The 23,883-nt window shown below is 42.7% G+C and overlaps 1 protein-coding gene and 2 long non-coding RNA genes across 3 annotated transcripts in view; 1 reads left to right on the top strand and 2 right to left on the bottom strand.

Moving 5' to 3' along the window:
* Window positions 1-11,272, bottom strand: part of OSMR (oncostatin M receptor) — a 31,080-nt gene extending 19,808 nt beyond the window's left edge. Inside the window, exons 1-6 of the mRNA XM_083576056.1 lie at window positions 11,188-11,272; window positions 10,066-10,271; window positions 6,944-7,103; window positions 3,954-4,208; window positions 2,948-3,080; window positions 1,599-1,747 (exon numbers count right to left, since the gene is read on the bottom strand). Coding sequence (XP_083432182.1) covers window positions 1,599-1,747; window positions 2,948-3,080; window positions 3,954-4,208; window positions 6,944-7,103; window positions 10,066-10,271; window positions 11,188-11,257 — 973 coding nt within the window. The 5' untranslated portion in view covers window positions 11,258-11,272. The remainder of the gene's footprint in view (window positions 1-1,598; window positions 1,748-2,947; window positions 3,081-3,953; window positions 4,209-6,943; window positions 7,104-10,065; window positions 10,272-11,187) is intronic.
* Window positions 7,117-9,260, bottom strand: LOC310744723. The gene is made up of 3 exons (XR_014539705.1): window positions 8,997-9,260; window positions 7,896-8,767; window positions 7,117-7,854 (listed from the first exon to the last, which is right to left on the bottom strand). It is a non-coding gene; the product is annotated as an uncharacterized lncRNA (long non-coding RNA).
* On the top strand, window positions 11,188-21,578 carry LOC310744716. Its single transcript, XR_014539696.1, has 2 exons — window positions 11,188-11,259; window positions 21,420-21,578. It is a non-coding gene; the product is annotated as an uncharacterized lncRNA (long non-coding RNA).
* The last annotated feature ends 2,305 nt before the right edge of the window (window positions 21,579-23,883 follow it).

Genomic DNA, 23,883 nt, shown 5'->3' with positions numbered 1-23,883 from the left:
GTAGCCATTATGGTCCCTATATGTTAATTGTTTTAGTTTTATGTTACTGTTTTCAGAGGGATAGCTTATCAAATTGTTCTGTGCTGTCACAACAGCTTTTTTGTGTTATCTACTTGTGATATTTGTACAATGTTGTAAGATGCTCCAATATTTCTTTGAAATATGGTGCAGTATACAAATCGTTGAAATGAAAAAAGGCCCAGTTATAAACTCTGGCAGCTCAAAATGCTTGCCCCAAATCCAAGCTGAACATTGCAACACACAAACATGCCGCACACACACTTCTTCTCCAGCACAATTTTTAATTCAAGACAAGTAAATAGTCAACTAATTCCCCCTCTCTCTCAGCACCAACCTGCTTTTGCTAAAGAGGCGGGACAAGGGAAGTAAATAAGGTCTCCCTCGCTCATCTCAAATGCCAACAGGGCACTGAGCCAAGTTTCCCAGAAGTCCTGCTGTGTTTCCCAACATCCCCGGCATCAGGTTCACAGCTATAGCAGTACCAAAGAGGGAGAAGGGAGAAATGAGAGAGAGCAGGAAAACTAAGGTGAGGGAGCGAGCAGGAGATATGTGCATTGATCAGAGCATTTAGTTGCTATTTTTGTCCATGATTGCCAGTCTCAATCCAAATCAAGCCTGGGGGGAACTGGTGCTTTCAGTATCCATATCTACGGCTAATCTCCCTTGCATAATATTGGGTGGACCATACCTTACAACAACAACAAAACCCCACCCCACCGATAACCTGGTATAGATCCTTCTGAAGGTCATGTCAACATTCATTGTTAATATAAATGATATGCTTTGACTATTATTATTTTATTCATTCAGCAGCTAAATGTAGTTCACCCTACAGGCAACTGGGGGGGGGGAAATTCCATATTGTTCTTGTTTTGCACCCCGTTTAAGTTCTGGAGGCAATTAAGTTGTGTATCAGGCCAATGGCACATCTAGTCCAGAATCCTGTTCTCATAGCAGCCAACCTGTAAGGAAAGAGCAGCAGGAAATTTGGAGCTGGATCTTTATCACATACTGAAACTGGGAAATACCAAGGGGGCAACTCAGTGCATTGCAAGCACCGCCATCTCGTGGGTTAAAATTAACACAAGAATTTAGCTTGGCCTTATCTTACTGGTAGAGCACCTGCTCTGCATGCAGGAGATTCCAGCATCAAACCACAGCATCTCCAAGTAGCCCTTCTGAAACCCTGGGGAGCCAATGCTCTTCAGGATAGACAATATTGAACTAGATGGACTTGGCGCTCAGCAGAAGGCAGCTTTCTGTGTTCCTACTTCTTCTGCTTCCATTGGTAGCAGTAGGAGTATCATCCTCTTATCACTTGGGAGCAAACAGAACAGGGTAAAAGGGAGATATTTGCTGAGATTTACCAATCTGGAATTTCAGCTTGCCCAGAATTCTCTTTGTGCAAAAGAACTGGATCACCTAAGAGTTTGTTTTACCCACTTGGGGATGTCAAAGTGTAGCTTAAATTTTTGTTTAATGTTTTGCCCCAGCTGCAATATGCAGGAGCCTATTCTTTATTTTCAGATGGTGGTAGTAGGTAAAGTGTAACACCGATAGAGAAAATAAACTCTTACCTCTGTGGGCTACATCAACAGTAAAATTGGTAAGTTTCTCTCCAATGCAATTTCTGGATGTCAGTATTAAATTGTATATGGTTTGCTTGCCAATCTTGAATGAACAGGATGGGGAAGAGGTCAAGCTGCAATACGTTTCATTGGAAGAACTTTCAAGACATGGTGATTGAGGTTTCGGAGGGGAAGAAAAGAGAGTTTATTGTTCTTCCATCAGGAATAGAATATTTGGACCATAATAAGAGTAAATCAAGGTTTAAATAAATGCATACATTTCTCCCACCCACCACCCACACCACCCCCAGTAGGGCATGTTGAATTTTTCAACTTTCAAATTCCAAAAATGAGGGGAGCTAAAATGTTGTAACTTTACTTGAGATTTCAAAATATATTTTAGTTGAATTACTATAATTTAGTTTTGCTTGGTAAGTAAAATGTGTGTAAAAATGCATAGAAATCATTTAAAATGATTGCCAAGTACTTGCAGTTTTTTTATATTATTATTATTATTATTATTATTATTAAGCATTACTTGACATTTTCAGAAGGTAAAATTAAAATTCTTTGGTTTTTCGAAAGCTGTTTATGTGCTTCTTCAAACGTAGACTTACCAAGCTAAATGTTGTCCAATCACAAAAAGAATAGCAGAGTTGAATTCCTCACACTCAAAAACATATTTTAAAGTCCCCTCACTTAAGAAGTTTGCAAAAATTAAGTTTCACCCTCTAAAATGACACACTCTACCACCTCCACTACAAATTCCTAGTTAGCACTAACTAGCTTTCCTTCTGAACCATGTCCTTTAAGCCACAGCCAGCGTGACCATTAGTCAGGGCTCTCAGAGATGATGGGAACGGTATCTTAACATCATCTGGAGGGCTATAGCACTTACTGATCAGCACTTAATGTTCCCAACCCTAACCCTGCGGAAAGCCATCTAATTAGACTTTAATTTGATTTTGACCTGTTTTTAGGAGGTAATTTAATTATTGTTAGATTTTATACTAATGTTATATATTTGATGTTAGCTGCCCTGAGATTGACTTCGGCCGGGGAGGGTGGGATATAAATAAAAGTGTTGTTGTTGTTGTTGTTGTTGTTGTTGTTATTATTATTATTGGCCCCCTCCACCCCTAGGGCACAAAGGTAAAGTGTTTCCTCCACCTAAGTCCTGTGTGCAAATAATCCATTTGATCCAACCCTCTAGTCATCTTCCAGGGCACTTTCTGTCCCTGTAATTCATTCTGTCAACAACTCATTTCCTCAAAAAAAGGTATACTATGACGGCTGGCATAACTGTTGTCACTTCCTAAGGAACTCTCTTGTCAGGATCAGGGTTTCAGAACACTTACCCATCAGACAAGGTGAAGCTTGCGGGGCATAGCAACTCAGCATCCGTATATTTAGCACCAGGGTGCCAGGTACACTCTAGGTTAATCATGTCTTCTGTTTTGCAGGCTAAGTCTTTGGGTTTATCAGGCTGGTCTGTTGAAACAAGACTGGGTTATAATGTTTTTCTCTTTCATTTCATTCTTTCAACCACCTTTGAAAACAATTACTCTTAGGGTCAGCTGTGAGCACACCATCAGCTGACTACCAATTTTACAGATCAAATCAATCTGATCTGATCTTTTTGCCACCTTTGACAGAGCCGGTCATGGTGACTTTCAGGATATTCATTTATATCATATCCTTCTACTTTGCAAACTTTCACTCAAGGTGGCTAATAATGTCCAAAGAACAGAACAATCATCAGCAGTCTTTTTAAAGCTGAAAACTGCATGGCAAATTATTAAAACACCCAGTTCAGGCCCCAAAAACATGGGGAATTAAAAAGCACGTGTGAACAAAACTCATCACCAGATGTAGGAACTTAACAAGACATGGGGCACAAACTGAGGTGTGACCACATAAACAACTCTCTCATTCTTCCCAACTTAACCTAGCACCCACCCACACGTATCAGGATATGGAGAAGGGCTTCTCCATATCTTGGGGTGTGTGAAGAACAGAAGGAGGCAGTCCTTTGGAAAGAGGGTGAGGAACATCAAATGTCTCTCCCCCTGGTCTTCATCTGGCCCACAGGACTCTCCCCAGACCAGGCACATCAGTGGTCCTCCTCAAGTTCTCTTATCAGATAGAATGTGCCCTTGAACTGTGATAAGACCTCTTGCTCAGAGGATAAAGAGAAGCTCTGGTCAGGATGAAAGAAGGTTCCTGACCCCTCCTTTAGGACATGAGCTCCTCTTCAGATATTCCTGTTACAAAACTTCATGAACCTGGCCAGGAAGTATAAAAAGCTGCTCAGATGGACACAATCCCCTCCCTCAATGGAAACACCAAATATTTTCTGCTTACTGGTCACAAAGAGAGATGCACTTTCGGAATCACACTGGATAGTGTAGCCAAGTCTCTTGGAAAGGGGAACATTTTTCAAAGTAACTAATACTCTTCGTTGCAGTCCAACGTTCATCTGCTTATCATCAAAATAAAATTTTGGTACACTCTTATTTTCCGCCCCAATGCAGCAATACTTGACGTCAGAACCCATTTCAATGAACTTATTACCCTCTGGCCATAAGAAATACCAGCGAATGTTTACGACATCCATCCCTGAACAAAGAAATGGGGGGGGGGGGAGCGAGAGAGATTTGCTTGTACATATAATTGTGACAATGAAACAGGCACCCTTTGAAGGCATTCCAGCTCCACTCCATAAATTAAGAGTTTTAATTTAAAAATAAAAAAATAGTTTCCAGGGCAACAATTCCTACCAGAGAATAAACACAATGAACACAATGAGGCTTACTTCTGAAGAAGTATTATAGGATTGCGTTTCATTCATTGGAACTAGAACTCACTGTACATTTGTGTGTGTGACTTCATCACCACCTCAAAGGCTTCTTTCTATGAAAGCTCAAGCTGTTAAGTACATAGGACAGTCCTAAAAGTTCTACATGGCTCTGAGCTTTTTGCGGTAACAAACCACACAACAAACCATCTGGAAGTTATTGTTTCATCTCAAAAGTTGTCTCAGAAGTTTCCTTGATATCTCTTGGGGGGTTGGGGAGAAGAGATTGCTCCCATGTTGTTATTGGCATCCATCTGTCTCAGGAGACAATGGAGTGCGCCTCTGGGGGTAAAGCAAAACCACTGGAGAATCACGGCGCCTGCTGTGGCTGCAGGGACAAGAAACTCATAACTGCTGCCTCCTGCATTGTTTTGCTTGCATTAGCAGCATCAAAGTGACCTCTCCTACACAAATCGGGAGTGGAGTCCCTAAGACAGTTGGATGGTGTCTTGTACACCTCGTTCTGGCAACTCCTGCAGCCAAGCTGGTGCCAAATGTATTGCTCTGCTTTCCTTGGGACCACATCAGCGAGGCTGAGAGGGGGGTCATTCATTGTCTGAGCAACCCAGGACCTCTGCTCACTGCCTAGGCTTGCGCATGGGGAGGTCATGTTCAGTTTCACTTCACCTCCAGATGTGCATTCCATTCCCTCTCTAGACAGACGGATGCCAACAACGTACAGTGACACCTCGGGTTACATACATTTCAGGTTACATATGCTTCAGGTTACAGACTCCGCTAACCCAGAAATCGTACCTCAGGTTAAGAACTTTGCTTCAGGATGAGAACAGAAATCATGCTCCGGCGGCACGGCAGCAGCGGGAGGCCCCATTAGCTAAAGTGGTGCTTCAGGTTAAGAACAGTTTCAGGTTAAGAACGGACCTCCGGAACGAATTAAGTACTTAACCCGAGGTACCACTGTAATGGATTTAATAGCTTTATATATGAAATTTCTGCAATGGTTGTTTTTGTTGTTGATGTTTTCATTCTTAGATCGCTTTGAGATATCTTATGCAAAACAACTCATAAATGGAAAAATAAAGAAATATAAAGGCAATAAAGTGTTGCCATGTGCACACTATAGTTATTTAGATAGTGCCTTGGTACTCTACAGTACACAATAGGTTAAGTCTAAGCCTCAGGGGGTTTCCCACTTTATCGTTAGCGTTGCGGAGGCAGTGGAGGGATGTGGAGGCAAACGAAAGCAGAGGAATAATATATATGCATTTTTGTTATACTAACTTAGGCATGCTGTTTTGGAATTAGGGAGTTGGGTCAAAGGCGTCATGGAAAACGAGGCTTTTGATGATGGATTTGAAAGAAGAGTGAAAGTTGGCATAAGTTGAGCTGACTGCAATTTCCTGTATTTCCTGCTACTTAATTATTTTTATAAGTATTTTGTGAAGAAACACCCACTGATCCCATGAATAGAAAGTGCATGTGGTAACAAAAACTTTGTTCAATTTAAAGGGGAACACAGAATGATGAGGCAGCATTTGTGAGCCATTATGGTTTTGCTGTTTCTATAAAAATAGAGTATTTTCATTCCAAAGTTACATTTTGAAATGACTCTAACTAGTCCTAGGGATGGAAGCAGTGTCAGAAGAAAAATGAAGTGGTATGGATTATATATGTGTGTGTGTTTGTGTGTAACTTTGTACTAATGTAACATTTTTACATGCAACTGTATGTAATTTTTACATTTAAGCTGTTGTTGCTTCAGTTTTCTGTACACCGCTTAGAGATATTTTCAGTATATTGAGCAGTATAGAAATTAAGTCATCAAGCAAGCAAGGAAGGGAGCAAGCAGATAAGATAGGTTCTGTTTGCTCTTAATGCAAATCAAACACATCAACACTTCCCAAAAGGACATGAAAAAATGAAGCACAATATTCTTTCAAAATTCTTCCAAAATCTTTCAAAATTCACACTTCTGTAATGCTGTTCTCCAACAAAAAGGTAAAGGTAAAGGGACCCCTGACCATTAGGTCCAGTCGTGGCTGACTCTGGGGTGCGGTGCTCATCTCGCTTTATTGGCCGAGGGAGCCGGAGTACAGCTTCCGGGTCATGTGGCAAACATGACTAAGCTGCTTCTGGCGAACCAGAGCAGCGCATGGAAACGGCGTTTACCTTCCCGCCAGAGCGGTACCTATTTATCTACTTGCACTTTGATGTGCTTTCGAACTGCTGGGTTGGCAGGAGCTGGGACTGAGCAACGGGAGCTCACCCCGTTGCGGGGATTCAAACCACCGACCTTCTGATCAGCAAGTCCTAGGCTCAGGGATTTCACCCACAGCGCCACCCGCATCCCTCTCCAGCAAAACGTTTGTGTAAATGTGTAAATAAGCATGCCTTATATTTGGAGCAACTGCTTTCAAAAATGCCCTTGCTATCGGCCAGGCTATAGGCTCTCTGTCCTTGCATTCAACAGTGATAATACAGTTCCCCCAATGGGCATTTTGCTCTTTCCGACTTAAAGGTGACAATGTTTGCTCACCATCTGCTATCTTCCATGGGCTCCAGTCGCTCCAAACTTCAGAAAACCTCACCATGCTCCTGATCCTTACTGCATGAGCTGCACACTCCAAGGGTATTTCAGAAGTCCAGTTCCATTGCAGATGTCTATTTGATTTACTGACAGTGGTCGTATAATTCTCCTAAAAAGCAGGCAATTGAAAAAGAAAACAGCGAGGCAATAATATCTTAGTTGAATAATTAGGGACAACTCTATCAGTAGAGCATGAGACTCTTAATCTCATGGTTGTGGGTTCGAGCCCCATGTTGGGTGCAAGATTCTTGCACTGCAGGGGGTTGGATTAGATCAGGACAGTCCAACCTTTCAGACCAAATGGGTCTGAAAAGAGTACTTTGACACAGAACCCACAGGCTGGACAATACATGGTTGCACAACAGGGGAGGCAGCAAGGCCAATATTTAAAGCCCACTCCAGCCCCCAGCCCTTGCTCTGCCTTCCCAAAGAGATTGAGAAGGAGGTGCAAGGCTCTGGCATTGTCCTAGAGTCCTCCCACTTCCTTCCCAAAGCTGGGAAAGCACTAACCAAGCACTAACTAAGATGGTGGAGCACTCTAGGACTCTGTCAGAACCCTCACACCTCCTTCCCCAAACCCAGTGCCTCAGCTACCTGTGAGGGAACATCAAACGTTGCCAAGAGCTGCCCAAAAAGACATTGAGGGCTGCATGTGGCCCTTGGACCGTGAGTTGGACCACCATGGACTAGATGATCTTCATGGTCCCTTCCAACTCTAGAATTCTATAGATTATACCCTTTAGCTTATGAAATGTGCAGGCATCTGTATATGTGGAGGAGTGACCATTCTAAAAATAATAATCATAGGGCTGTCTCTAATGTTGCATGAGCAGAACTCAAGCTCACACAACAGATCTTTCCTTATTCCTTATTCTGCCTCCTCGTCCTCTGCGGAAGCCACTGCGCCTCATCCCTCCAAGAGATCAGGGAGACCTACCGCAACATTTTTGGCTGTGTTGCATGAGGTTGCAGTTCCGGGAGAGGGGGTGTCTACTGAACTTAAACATTGGCTTAAGATTCCTCCACTCAATTCCAGGCAATTCCTCCCTCTCTCACTGCAGCCCCATGTGACACAGACCACACTATTCAACAGGTCTCCCTACAACAATCCGGAAAGTCTTTCTAGTTTATTTATTTATTTGTTGAATTTATATCCCACCTTTGGCCGCCATGGAGCTCAGCGTGTCTTCTCCCCCCGCCCCATTTAATTCCCACAACAACCCTGTGAGGTAGATTAGGCTGAGAGGCAGTGACTGGCCTAAGGTCACTCAGTGGGCTTCTTTGATTTTCTTGGTTAGCCACTTTTGGTGAAAGATAACACTGGATCGCATAAACGAATAAGCCTGGATCATTTCCAGACTTCCAAGTGAATGCATGGTGACTGTCAACATACACCAGTGGTGCCTTTTGAGTTTTCTGACTTTTGCAAAATATGCCTGGGAATTGGCAACGTTCACATACGAGTTGAGGCAGTTGCTAATTTTGGACATTCAATAAAACTTACGTAAGACCAATACGTTGAAAGCTACCTCCACTAATATCAGCTCGGTTTAGCAACTCGGTCAAAGATCTAGTCACACCCACCCACCCACACGACTTATCTCTTATGTTCCACTTGTTTTCAGTTAGATAGGTTAGGCAGATAATACTTTCTACTTTGTCAGATTAAATGATAGCTTGAAGTGTGTGTTAAGTGTATTCAATATACCTTAAATTTCTGTAACAAAATCCACTAGATTTGCTTGACCCCTCAGCATTTCATTTATTGCTGGACTATTCGAAAGCACGTCAAAGTGCAAGTAGATAAATGAGTACCGCTCCGGCGGGAAGGTAAACGACTTTTCTGTGCACTGCTCTGGTTCGCCAGAAGCGGCTTAGTCATGCTGGCCACATGACCCAGAAGCTGTACGCCAGCTCCCTTGGCCAATAAAGCAAGATGAGTGCCGCAACCCCAGAGTCAGCCACGACTGGGCCTAATGGTCAGGGGTCCCTTTACCTTTACCTATTGAACACTGGGTCTACTTTTAAAAGGACTAACCATTAGCTTAAATACTGAATTATTTTGATTATTTTAAACAACTTTATTCACAAAATTTACAGCCCATGCTTGATTATGTGCTAACAAAACCCAAGGAGAAATTGACAATGCCCTACAAACCTGGGTTTTGTTTGTTTGTTTGTTTGTTTGTTTGTTTGTTTTTTAAAAATTGTACACAGCTGCTAGCAATTTTGCACAGGGGTTCTGTTCCTGACCCCTGCTTGTGGAAGTGCTCCCTGCCTGAAGACACTCCCCCCCCCCATTACACCTTTTCATGCTGTGTTGACTGGCATTTTCGGGTCACTTTTCGGGTTCAGTGCAATGCGCATGTGGGTGATCGCACGTCTTTTGGACGCGCATTAATCAGCCATTGCCTGAATGTGAAAGCTTTGTCGTTCCTCAAGAGCAAATGAGGAAGGCAATTCTTTCATAAATATGCCTCCATATCCCAGAAAATAAGACTAGAGAAAAGATACTACAGTGGTACCTCCGATTGCGAACAGGAACTGTTCCAGAGGTCCGGCCGGAACCTGAGGTTTTCGCAACCGGAGGAGAAGCGGTAGACGCTTCTGCGCATGTGCGCGTGACAGTAAACCGCTTCTGAGCATGCACGTGTGGTGAAACACTTCCGGGTTTGCCGCTTTCGCAACCCGAAGTTTACATTACCCTAATGTAAGCCAAGGTGCTACTTTATTTAATTCTATGATTCAGCCCTTTTGCATTTACAATTCTGGGTACTTACATCAGTTTAAGGAACTGGCTAAGTATTGTGGCAGGCTTTAAGAATCCTGGGTTTCAACTCAATATAGAACAATAACTTTCCCCAGCCTATATTCAAATGTTTTGCTTCTTCTAATGCAGCCTGGTAAGTGTATTTTGAATAACAGGCATAGAAGAGAATACATATGTATGTGGCTTATCTGGTTTTCATAGGAACATAGGAAGCCATCTAAACTGAGCCAGACCATTGATCCATCTAGCTCAGTATTAACTACATTGACAGGCAAAAGTTCTAGGCCTTTCCCACCTATACCTGGAGAGGCCAGCGTCTGGGAATTTCACGAAAAGTTGGGAAGTCAATAATCTTCTCTTCGGTTCGATTGACTTGGATATTAAAAACAAGATCTGTTTCAGAGTAGTATGCTTCAGAATCATCGCCAACATCCCATTTCACTGATAGCTGCTGAAGACGAATGTTCATGGAAATCTCAAGGTTTCTAGGTTGAAACAGATTACGATCTAAGGGAGAAAAGAAAAGACTCACTGACACTTCAGGATCTGCTGAACAGTCTTTAGGGTAACATCTACCCAATAATAGTTCCATCAACGGTGGCGTAGCATATACAGTGGTACCTCGGGTTACATACGCTTCAGGTTAAACACGCTTTAGGTTACAGACTCTGCTAACCCAGAAATAGTGCCTTGGGTTAAGAACTTTGCTTCAGGATGAGAACAGAAATTGTGCTCTGGTGGCGCGGCAGCAGCAGGAGACCCAATTAGCTAAAGTGGTGCTTCAGGTTAAGAACAGTTTCAGGTTAAGAACGGACCTCCGGAACGAATTAAGTACTTAACCTGAGGTACCACTGTAACCTGGTACTTCTGCTTTGTGTAAAATAACTAAAAATTCCTGCACTTTTTAGTGATACTACTTTTTCCTGCACACAGATACCTAGAAAATGTACCTCATTTGGCCTGAAAATATGCTTTACAGTGCAATTATTTACTTGTCTACTCAGAAGTGTACTCCATTGAATACAGTGGTACCTGTATTAAGTTTATGAACTTAATCCATTCCAGAAGTCTGTTTGTAAACTGAAACCGTTCTTAAACCAAGGCACACTTTCCCTAATGAGGCCTCCTGCCGCCGGTGCCCTTCCACCAATCGGCTTCCATTCTTAGACCGAGGTAAAGTTCTCAAACCAGGACACTATTTCGGGTTTTGCAAAGTTTGTAAACTGAATCGTTCTTAAACTGGACTGTTCTTAAACTGAGGTACCACTGTACTATGGTACATACTCGTAAGTAAGTACTACCAGTTTTCTTTTTAAAAGCAGGAAATCACCAATCCCAGTTGGTACACACACTCAAACACACATTGTTGCCTTGCTATATATGTACTATTTCTTTTCAAGGAAACAAGCATTCATATACATACCTTGATTTTCAAACAGGCCAGAATGCAATAGTACATAGAGAACTACCATCCGAAGCACCAAATGCTCCATTGGTTATACCTGAAAAAAACAAGCAATACATTTCTTTTGGGTAAATCCTTTGTTTGGAATCACATTCAACAACCCCAAATTAATTTTCAAACAATGTAATAAAATGATCTGAATCATAGAATAGAATCATAGAATCATAGAATCATAGAGTTGGAAGAGACCACAAGGGCCATCGAGTCCAACCCCCTGCCAAGCAGGAAACACCATCAGAGCACTCCTGACATATGGTTGTCAAGCCTCTGCTCTCTGCTTGAACCGCTGTCTGATACTCTTGGACAGAAATAGGGTAGTCCCTGGGCTAATCTTGACCCTCCAGAGATCCAAACTGGCCTGGCCATTTTTATTTTAAGCCAGGCGCACCCACCAATCAAGTGATGTCACCTGTCAATCATATGGTGCAATGCCACACCTTACCAGGGCAGCGCTGCAATTGATTTGCTCAGTCAAGCCTCCCTGAAAGAGACTTTCCCCTCAGACAGTTTTCACTTAGGAGCCAGAATATCTGTTGCTAGGGAGTTGTTTAAGGAGTCTCTGGCCACTGTGAGCACAGGACTCAACTGCTGGATCACGCCAGTGGCACAACTGTAATTGAAAACTAATAAAAAAATTATTACAGAATGAAGCGGCCATATTGAGAAACCTTAGTTCACTATCATCCATGCAGAATGTATAATAATATAACTCCAAGGATGCCAACAAGCAGGACTTTCTATCTATAAAAGTCACTGAATAAAATTATCTGATACTACCTTTTTTAAAAAAAAATAAATGTGGTATTTATCTAGTTGTGCATTCTTTTTAAATTGAGGTTAAAACCAACTTTTTCCTGCTTTACTGTATGTGGTAAACTGCTCCTTTATGCTAAGCTGCAACCCAACCTAATTCATGTGTCCTGCACTAACACAGAGACCAGAATGCAGCTCTTGGTCAGGCACAGAATTCTCTGGGTTTAGTAACACAGTTTTGGTTCAAAAAACAGGAGCATAAAAATGCATTTACAGGAATACTGTATAGCCCCCCATTTTAGGGAGAAAAGCGTACGAAGTGTATATTGACCAGTTAAATGGGGTTTGACAGCTCATTACCACAGATGGGCTCATCATGCCCTTACTTCTGCCAAAAGACCAATATTGATTCACTGGGAAAATAATACTTTTGGCCCCCTTTGATCATTGGATAGAAGATATGACAACTCTTGCAGCCTATGAATGGATTGCTTTTAGACACAGATTGTGTATGGATAAATATGATGACGACTTGGAATGCATTTGTAAAAATTATAATGACTTGTAAATAAATGTATCGGGACGCGGGTAGCGCTGTGGGTTAAACCACAGAGCCTAGGACTTGCTGATCAGAAGGTCAGCGGTTCGAATCCCCGCGACGGGGTGAGCTCCCGTTGCTCAGTCCTTGCTCCTGCCAACCTAGCAGTTCGAAAGCACATCAAAGTGCAAGTAGATAAATAGGTACCACTCCGGCGGGAAGGTAAACGGCATTTCCGTGCGCTGCTCTGGTTCGCCAGAAGTGGCTTAGTCATGTTGGCCACATGACCCGGAAGCTGTACGCCGGCTCCCTTGGCCAATAAAGCGAGATGAGCGCCGCAGCCCCAGAGTCGGCCATGACTGGACCTAATGGTATGGGGTCCCTTTACCTTTAAATAAATGTATACTTGCTGGAATAATAGCATTACAGTGGTACCTCCGGTTGGAAAGAGGATCTGTTCCGGAGGTCTGGCTGCATCCCGAGGAATTCACAACCAGAGGACCGCTTCTGCGCATGCGCACATGGTGAAACCCGAAAAAATATTTCTGGGTTTGCCACATTCGCATCCCAAAGTTTACATATCCAGAAGGATATGTAAGCGGAGGTATGACTGTGCTTATATACACATTATCGTATTGTATCACAGTTTCAAGCACCTTTTTCTTTTTAAAATTTCTTTCCGTTTTAATTTCTTGTCTCCTGAAAAAATTCAGTAAAATATAAGTATTCATTTCACTGATAGAACAAGAACAGTTTGCAGACCTAAATTGGCATTTGGCAAATATTTCCCTGATATAACTTCACAGTGATGTAGCAGTGTTTTGCTTTTGCTGTGACTGTTCTTGTTTTTATGAATGTCTAATGAATGTCAAGTGTTCTAAAAGCTAACCAAATACTTTTTCTAAAAATCAGTCATCATAGAGAATGTGGAGGAAGGAAGGTTCCTATGCAGAAACAAAGATGCAATGCCCATACAGAACATTTGTTCTGCAATGTTTTGTTTCCCTTTAAACAAAAGCAAACCACCAAACCCATATGCGTGCACTTAATGCATAGCAGATTATGTTGGAGCTCCACTAGATTTCAATGTTTAATGGGCTGCTGTGTGATAGATTCCAGTAAAGACAAGGAAGGAGCAGCCAAATCTATTTGTTATTTGTTTCAGTGCCAGATGTGTCAAATAGCACATGCATATAAATCACCTATTGGATGCAAATCAGAATGGTCAGCCAGCAAAGTAAGGTTCAACATTAAGATACAGCACCCCATCTTCTGAATTGGTCGTGCTGATGGAAGTTAATGAAATATCTGCCAACATCAGCCTGTACTGGAAATGATAAGACAGTACGGAATACCCGGCAAGCATCCCAGAAAAATTGGGACATCTCATTTTTTATCGTGAAAGAACAGGGGCCATTTTGGTTGCTGTGATCTCACATGATTTTGCAGTGTGATCACACACACACACCATGGGGAAAGTGCATTCTTGGGGTCTGTGATCTCCCATGGCAACCCCAAAATATGTGTTTTGGGGCATCATGCCTGGAAAAGCACTTTTTGGGGAGTGGGGGAACCACCGTGAGAGATCACGCAAGGTCATGGCAACTGAAATGGTCCCTGTGCTCTCACAAAAAAAAAAAAATGTGAAGATGGTGTCCAGGATTATGGATTCAAAATGTTATGGTAGGGTATAGTATGGTAGAGTGGCTAGAGCATTGGTGGGGAACCTGTCACCCTCCAGTTGTAGTTGGACTCCCAAATAGCATGGTCAATGGTCAGGTATGATGCGAGTTATAGTTCAGAAATGTCAAGAGGGCCACAATTTTCCCACTCCTGAGCTAGACTTGAGAACCAGGACCAGGGAGACTTGGTTTCAAATTACCACTCAGGTGAGATGTACATTGGTACCTCGGGTTAAGTACTTAATTCGTTCCGGAGGTCCGTACTTAACCTGAAACTGTTCTTAACCTGAAGCACCACTTTAGCTAATGGGGCCTCCTGCTGCTGCTGCGCCACCGGAGCACGATTTCTGTTCTCATCCTGAAGCAAAGTTCTTAACCTGAAGCACTATTTCTGGGTTAGCGGAGTCTGTAACCTGAAGCATATGTAACCTGAAGCGTATGTAACCCGAGGTACCACTGTATAGTGCTCACTCTCTCTCAAGCCCACCCAACAGGTTTTTGAAACTAGGAGAAGCCAGCATTCAGCACCCTGAGCTCTTGGGAGCTAAGATGAAATGTGATAGTTGCAAACATAAAGGTAAAGGGACCCCTGACCATTAGGTCCAGTCACGGACAACTCTGGGGTTGCGGCGCTCATCTTGCTTTACTGGCCGAGGGAGCCGGCGTACAGCTTCCGGGTCATGTGGCCAGCATGACTAAGCCGCTTCTGGCGAACCAGAGCAGCCCACGGAAACGCCGTTTACCTTCCTGCCGGAGCGGTACCTATTTATCTACTTGCACTTTGACGTGCTTTTGAACTGCTAGGTTGGCAAACATATTCACTATTTTTTCAGTGCATACCATAGCTCTCTATATTTACAGCACTTTGATGTTTCCACAGATGTTGCAACAGTTAAGCAGCTTCCTTTATTACCCTGCACTGATTTGCAATAATGCGATAAATGTTGCAATAAATGTTGCAATAAAATGAAACCGTGCATTTTAAACAAATGGGATGTAGCAGGGTTACAAAACCACACAGCTACATGTTTGATTAGTACACAGTCAGCCTCTGTCTATTTTACTGGTCAAGGGCATTATTAGGGCCAAGTCCCCAGGTCTTTTATGCTAACCCCAAGCCCCAATGCACCTTTCCATCCTCTTTTAAAAACTTTGCTTACAACTGAGAACAATGAAAAGCACGATGCTGATGAAAGTCCAGCCAACCACCAGCTTAATTTGGCCAGAGGCATCTATAAATATAAGTTAGCACATACAAATGTGTACCAGAGCCCGCGGCAGCCTTTCATTAACTGTTTTGGTAAGGCTGATTTGTAAGGGACGCGGGTGGCACTGTGGGTTAAACCACAGAGCCTAGGACTTGCCGATCAGAAGGTCGGCGGTTCGAATCCCCATGATGGGGTGAGCTCCCGTTGCTCGGTCCCTGTTCCTGCCAACCTAGCAGTTCGAAAGCACGTCAAAGTGCAAGTAGATAAATAGGTACCGCTCCGGCGGGAAGGTAAACGGCGTTTCCGTGCGCTGCTCTGGTTCGCCAGAAGCGGCTTAGTCATGCTGGCCACATGACCTGGAAGCTGTACGCCGGCTCCCTTGGCCAGTAAAGCGAGATGAGCGCCGCAACCCCAGAGTTGGCCACGACTGGACCTAATGGTCAGGGGTCCCTTTACCTTTAAGGCTGATTTGACCACAACCCCTGTCCCCTCTGTAGATCTTCACTCACTCCCTTGTTCCCAATGTAGGTCTTTCTTTTCCTGCAGTATATTGCCACTCACCCCTTCCTCCCTGGTGTATGCAGGGGCACCATTTTGTGGGTTTGCCTCAGGTGCCAAAATGTATTGGTCATACCCTAGTCATGGGTATGTATCACATGTCCCTTTGATTCCCTAGCAATGCACATTACCAACGCACAACCAGGGGTTGTGTGAATCGGAACATCTGGGTGGGAGTCTAAGTTAATGTGGTCATATGACCCACCCAGGCATTTTTGCACAGAAGTTACTCCACTAGAATTCCAAATAATCATCCCATAACCAAAGATACTGTGGTGGGTGTCACCCATGGAGGTTATAGCAGTGAAAAAAAGGAACACAGAAACAGTATGGCCCACGTATCAACAACTACTAATGGAAGGAGAGGGTGAGATAAGATTAAAACCCTATGAGGAGATTAGCAGATACTGCAATAGCTGGTTGCAATACCACCAAGTAGTTCATAGATTTAATCAGGATAAAAAGAAAGGCTTTGAAGAAAAAGTGTCAAAATTGCAAAGTGAATTAATACAACCTAAAAAGAAGAGCATCTCTAAAATGTATAACTTGCTGTTAGAGTGGGAATTGAAGGATGAAACAACCAAAGAAGTAATGATAAAGTGGGCAAAGGATTTTGGTCATACAATCCAATTGGAAAATTGGGAAAGGTTGTGGAAGGTGGATATCAATTTCACAGCCTGTTATACGATAAAAGAGAATATGATGAAAATGTTTTACCGCTGGTACCTTACTCCGGAAAAATTGGCTAAGATTTAAAAAAAGCAGTCAAACGTATGCTGGAGATGTAAGAGGGAGGTGGGAACCTTTTATCACACATGGTTGGGATGTAAAATTGTAAGGATATTTTGGAAAGATGTATATGAGGAGCTGAAAAAATTATTCAAGATTTCGTTTGCCAAAAAGCCAGAGGTTTTTTTTGTTAGGCCTAATATCAAATGACATTCCCAGAGATAAGAAAAATGTATTCCTTTATGCAACAGCAGCGGCCAGAATACTGATCGCAAAGAACAGGAAGGGGGAGAAAAAACCATCATTGTTAGAATGGCAAAGTAAACTCTGTGAGTTTGTGGAAATGGCAAAATTGATGGGAGGGAGTGAAGGAATATATGAAAAAACATGGTTCTAGAACTGGAACATTAATAGATAACGTGTAAAATGTGCAGGGGTAAGCAAGGAAATAATAAAAGAATCAATTGAACAATGATTAAATTATAACAAGACGGAAGAAGTAAAAAAATATATTGAGATCACACATGGGTGAAGGGGAACGGGGGTATAGGGTGTAGCAGGAAACCCCCCGGCCAATCATTCAGTTTGTACAAACTTCACACACACTCACACCCACATACTACATACGCTACACTTCTGTTATAAATTCATAGAAAATCAACCATACATCGGATTTTCACTGTTCCACTTTTATTTTACTCCATGAAGGAAGGACTACAAAATGGGGAAGGTTTGATACAGGGCACCCATAATCCCTTCAGCATACCAGCACATCCACAGGAGCCCTGCCCAGTTGCTATGCCAACCCTGATGGTCCTAGACAGAAGACCATCAAGATCACAAAGAACTTGCATATGGGAGTGGATTCAGCACAGACTGGAACAAAGGACAATAATCAGCTCTTCCCTCTGGGGGCAGGAAACTGCAAACTCCCCTCTGTCACCTGGAAAGTACTCATGGGGAGGGGGAAAGGGGGAACCAGCCAGGTGACAGGACACTCAGGTTACCACCACAACTCCTCCCTCAACCCCTCCTTTCTGTGATGTATGCATGATGTTTATGGGGGTGGGCTTGATCTACAGGATGGGAATTTCAAAAGTCTTTATAAGACGTTGCACGCCATTTTTTTCTGTGTCTTTCCTCTCTCCTGCAAGTGAGGGGAGCACCCTGTTGCAACAGTTCAATAAAGGCAAAGCCTACAGGCTGCTGTTTTGCTCCAAGTTATCCTGGTTGGTGTCTTTGTTTTTGTCCAAGGGAGCCCTCGGATTTTTCCGTTAACAAGGGGAATTTGAAATATTATTTATAATATTAAAGCTTTAACATAAAATGTTTAACTTTGTTGTATTTGTATACAGCAAAGAGAAGTTTAGAGTAATATTTTTAACAATAATAATCATCATTATCATCCCATAACACACACACACACACACATTCATGCACACTCTTTCTAAGGCCACATTGCTTTGCATCCCTAAATACGAGCACAATCAACACAGTTTCTTCTACTTATGCAAAATTAATTCTAAGCACCTGCCTTACCAGGATGTGGAATTCCATCAGACTGGCAGTCACCAAGTTGAAAGTGCGAACCAGTGGGTAAACTGAGTAAGCGTGTCTGGTGAAAGCTACAGCTGGACTGTGTTCAGCACAGTAGGATGAGCCAGGAACTGCATGCAGTGAGGCTCAGCAGGAATCAGGAGCAATAGATAAATCAAAGAGTCAGGACGAAAGATGCAGGAGCACCCCAGAGCGCATAGAAGCCATGCTGCTCAAATATGGCTGAGCCAAAACAAAGAACCTTTTATATCCCTTAATGCCCAGAGGGATTCAAGGCCAACCTAAGTGGGTGGAGTCAGCCCAGGGCCAGAAGGCTCTTTACTGAAGAACTACCTCTTACTGTTTACCAGTTAGGGGAACGGTACACAGATCCAGCAGATCTGGAGAAACCCACACCCAAGAGGTGCTGCAAATCCCAGTCTCAGCAAGCAGCAAACATCTGGCAAGCCTACCATCTCCATGCAGATCTGCCAGCTTCTTGCACCAAGTTGTGGCTGCAGGTTTACAGCATGAAAGAAGTAAAATGAACAGAAGGTCCCAGGAAGTTTGCAAGATTTTTAGTAGATGTATTATCAGAGATGAGAAACCTCTTACCCTTTCCTCCTAGAATGCAAGAAGCTAGCAGAGTTGAATTTTCCAGGGATAAGAAGCAAGCAAGCCCGCTCTAAAACAGACCCTTGTTTTGACAGCTAAGGACAGGAGTGGTTCTTCCTTATCTTCAGCTCTTTTATTATTAAATATAACGATAATTTCATACGTTAATAAGACAGGATGGATCAGAAAAGTCAAAGTGAATCCTCATATTTGTTTTTTTCTATTTATATTTATCAATTGTAAGTGTCTTAGTCAAATCCTGAGTTCATTTCAGTACATTGTTTCTGTATATACATCATGAAAGGTTCCCAATCTTTCTTAAAGTCATTATTGTCCTTATCTTTGAGTCTCTCAGTTAACTTCACCATTTCAGCATATTCTATCAACTTTTCTTGCCATTGTTCTTTCGTGGTATTTCTACACTTTTCCATCTTTGAGCTAATAAGATTCTGGCCACTGTTGTCACATACATAAATAATTTCTTCTTGTCTTTTGGTAGATCTTGACCTAAAATACCTAATAAAAATGCTTCTGGTCTTTTAACAAAAGGTATCCTGAACATTTTTTTTCATTTCATTATAAATCATATCCCAGTAATTTCTAATTATTTTACAATTCCACCACATATGAAAAAAGGTACCTTCCTTTTCTTTACAAATATGAGGGTAAAATGTTAAGAAAATGTTAATAAGGTATAAGTTTAATCTCAATGTACAAGTTAAATAGAATTACAGGCAGAAGAAATGAATGTGTGATAAACCAGGAAGGGAAATTGGGGGAAGTCGGGGGGGGGGGGATATAGAAAATATAAAATGTGGGTTTTTTGATTTAGTATTGATTATGTTAAAATATATTGGAAAATCTTAAAAAAAAAAAATTACACACACACACAGAAAAGTCAGTGAGGATGGGTGGACACAAATCCATAGCCCATACAAATAGAACTAAATGAATTCTACTGGCAGCACTGCCCCAAACTATCCCCAGGATCAACACCCTCATTTAGGTTTGTCTCTTCATCCTGCCTATGCAGAAGTTATTAAGACATCGTTTCATATAGAGAAACACAGATTTTTCTCTTGTTCATCTCTAACAGAACTTCTTATTGACTCTACCAAATCAGAACCATAGGTGCACAGAGAAGGGGAAATAGGTTTCTAGACGTATCACTGAGCATGACTTATTTTTGCACACTGCCTAATATAAAGAATCAATCAGTAGATTATATAAATTTTAAAGCCAGAATTTTATTATAAATGATACAGAAAGATACCAATAAAATATCAGCAAAACAAAGCAGTGTGGTAAAATCTCATGAGTCATGAAACGCCTGCAGAAAAAAAGATAAGTCTTTAGGAGAGGCTAAAAGATAACCACCATTTCTGCCTCACGAACTTCACATGAGCGCTGTTTTACCTCACGATGACGCGGTTACAGCCTGGGTCAGGTCCGTTAGATCTCTGAGACCCAGTAAACTGTGTCCTTCCCCTCCCTCATGCTTGGGCCCTGAGCAGTTCCTTCCCCACCATCATTCCCTTGCTCAAACTGGCTGCTTAGGCTGCTCTTCAGTAAAAAACAAAACAAAAAAGAGCAAATTGGGAGATGGTTCTGAACAGTTTATGAAGTTAGGGCATCAGTCCAAGTAGCTTGCAGATGTCTGCACTCGCAGTGGTTCTCCAGGGAAAGATCTTTCCCAGCCATTCTTCAGATTGCACAGTTAAGAGAAGCCAGGGATCCTACCCAGCATGGGATTAGCATATACAATGGAACCTTTTCCTTCCTTCCTTCCTTCCTTCCTTCCTTCCTTCCTTCCTTCCTTCCTTCCTTTGAGCTCTGACTGATAGAGCTGTAATTCCCCCCCCCCCTGGGCTCCCCACTGTGCATTTCGAAGCAGGGAAAACATTCGGGAATCAAGCAGGTAAGGCCTCTCCCTTCAATTTTATACCAGTGCCAGGAAAAATGTATACTAATACTGCATTTCTGGTTGCTGTTTAATAGAAAGCAGGTGCGTGGCAGAGGGAAAGCAAGGATGATTTAGTAGTCAATCAGATAAACGCAGGAATACAAAGGGACAGCTCAAGGTCCAATACAGATGTGAAGCAGGGGATCAGATTTCCCAAACTTCCCCCACAAACTGTGGAACTCTGTTTTGATCAGGGTGGTGCCCCTTCTCCCCAAACAGTTATTCTGATCCAAGTCTCCCTCCCCAAGAATGCTATTACCCCCACAGGGTAGGGAGTGGTAGAGAAAAAGACCACTGGGGGCACAAATATATTCCCCACCTTCCCCAGAGGGGCCATTTAGATCATGCTAGGATATCCCAAACTTAATTCAAGAGGGGAAGAGGAGTCATTTTTTTTTGCTGCTGGGAGGTAGAAATCCTTCCCCCATCTAAAGTAAACAGCTCAGAGACCTGACAGGAGATTCAGATCTACTTTCTGACCACCCCTGGCTTTAGGTCAAGGAAATGGGATGGAAATAGAGCTAACACCCCTCTTGCTGTGAGGGCCTTGCTGCAAAAGTAAAACATTGTTTGAAACAATTAAAAGAAGCACATTAAAAACCAAAAAGGCAACATACCTCGTCCGTGGTTTTCTCTGTGCAGCGGTCTTGCGTAACTCTCCCAAATGATCTTTTTGTCTTATCTGGTCATAACGTGCTTTGAGCTTCCTGTTTTTCCATTCTTCTTTTCCTTCCTATTCAGGGTAAAAAGTGTGGGGTTTTTGTTTTTTTTAAAAAAACCTTCATGTTTTCTTGTTGTTCTTGCAAGTTGTTGTTATCGTGAAGATTGTATGCACGGTGCCAAAGGAGTGAGTAAATGGGCCAGCGAGATCCCAGCAAAGGAAAGCAGTTGCTGCGGAAGAAGATGTGACGTTTCACAAACGAAAGTGCCCATCGATTATTTGCATGTGTTTTTCCTTTTCACAGTACTTCCTTTGATCCGAGGGATGTAACATAGAGAGGTCCCTTATACTGAGTCAAACCACCGCTCTTATCTACAGTGTGGTCACTATGGTGCTTTCAGACGTCCTTCTTGGCACCTGCCCAAAACTCCTCTGAATTTTATTTATTTATTTTAATAAGGATGGAGTGTTTTGGCTGAAAGGGGTTACCTTGTTTTGGGTGGGGCTCCCTGCTTTTTTTTCTGTCTTAATTTGTTTTGTGTGAGGTGCATAGGTGTTTTTCTTTGTTGTTCAATTGGGGGAGAGATCTGAGCATCACTACTTGTTGCTGTGGTGTTTTGGGCTACCCCACAGAGGTTTCTTAGATTTCCAAATGTGTTTCCAGGCCCAGAAAGCCTGAGGCCTCCTAGCCTATGATGGCTGGTAGTGAGTCTCTAGAGCTTCTGACACAGACTGGAATTTTCTGTTAATCCACTACCTGGAGATGTCTGGGATTGAATTTGCAACCTTTGGCATGCAAAGTATGTGCTCTATCACTGAGCTAATTTGACCCGGAGTACGAATATGCATAGCTTCAGAACATAACCGCTACATTAATGCCCAGGTGCATTTGTAAACCTACAGTCGTGCACTACTACAATGAAACTAATCATTTGTTTTGCTCTAATCGGACAGTCGTGGAAAAAGTTGTGAAATTTATTTATTACCGTATTTCCCGGCGTATAAGACGACCCCCCAACTTTTCCAGTTAAAATATAGAGTTTGGGATATACTCGCCATATAAGACTACCCCTCTTCCAACGCACACCAAATAAAACCGGGAGCGGTTAGGGTCGTTCTGTTGCTGGTGATTGGGGGGGGGCTTCTGGGGCCAATTTTCAAGCGTATTTCTGCTTCATCTAGAGAGCTTGGTGTCCTCTAATTTAATTTGCTGTCGTTTTGTCCTTTGGTGGGGAGTTGCTGCAGGAGCTACTGCTGTAGCCGGCGTATAAGACGACCCCCGGCTTTTGAGAAGATTTTCCTGAGTTAAAAAGTAGTCTTATACGCCAAAAAATACAGTACGTCATTACACCTTCCTTTCTTCAAGGAGCCCATGGCCTTTCTCTACCTTCATTTGATCCTCACAACAACCTTGTGAGGTAGGTAATCTGAGGAAGACCAAAATGGCTCCCGGTCATCCAGAAAGCATAATAACTGACATAACACGGAAAGATTTGGAGAAGGGAACAGGACCAAAAGGCTGTTTTTAATCCAGGTGTCCCTAGTTCAGGATAGGAACCTGTGGCTCCTCATATTGTTGGAAGTTCATCTTCCATCAGTCAGTCAGCAGTAAGGAATGATCCACTATTTTTGGATGGCATTCAGTCATGTTGTTTGTGGAATTCTCTCTGTGAGGCTAGCCTGACACCTTCAAAATGTATCTTTAGGCACCAGCAAAAACATTCACCCAGGCCCTGGGCTGATTAAGCAATCTATGGCCTTTTAAATGTGCCTTGGGGGAATATTGTTTTGTGTGTGCAGCTCTTGTTATTATGTCATGCATTTTGTGTTTTTATACTGTGAAATGTCTTGTGATCTTTGGATAAAGGGTGGTGTATATAAAGCCGCCGCCGCAGCAGCAAATTCTGGTTGCATAATTAAAGTTGATTTGGTGCTCTTGCAACACAAACCCACTTCCCCTCAAAATCAGACTTTTTGCAACAAGGAAAATGATGAGAAAATGAACTGGAAAGCATGGGGTGCCGATTGCTTGACAAACATCATATAACCTCCTTGCAAAAAAGACCTCTTCCCCACTTGTGACTCCTTGCAACTGGTATTCAGAGGCGTACTGCCTCCGACAGCCAAGCTTGAAAAGGTCAACGGGTCTCCTCTCAGTAAAGCTTAGCTGGATCTAGTCCATTTTGTTGAGGGTTGTGGTCGGACGTTGAACTGCAGCGAATGCACACACAAAGAGGCAGGGACCGTTCACAGAATCTTCTGTGGAACTGTCAGCTTTTGCATGACAGCAGAAAACCAAATCAACAGAGCATTATCGGCAAAGCCTCAGAGAAATCTCTTCTGAGAAATCACAGTTCAGCCATAGGTTACAAACGCCACCCAGCAGAATGGGAGTCCCCCCTCTTCACGCA

This window comes from Podarcis filfolensis, assembly GCF_964270895.1.
Source record: "Podarcis filfolensis genome assembly, chromosome: 11".
Taxonomy (NCBI): domain Eukaryota; kingdom Metazoa; phylum Chordata; class Lepidosauria; order Squamata; family Lacertidae; genus Podarcis; species Podarcis filfolensis.
This window is presented reverse-complemented; position numbering and strand designations above follow the sequence as displayed.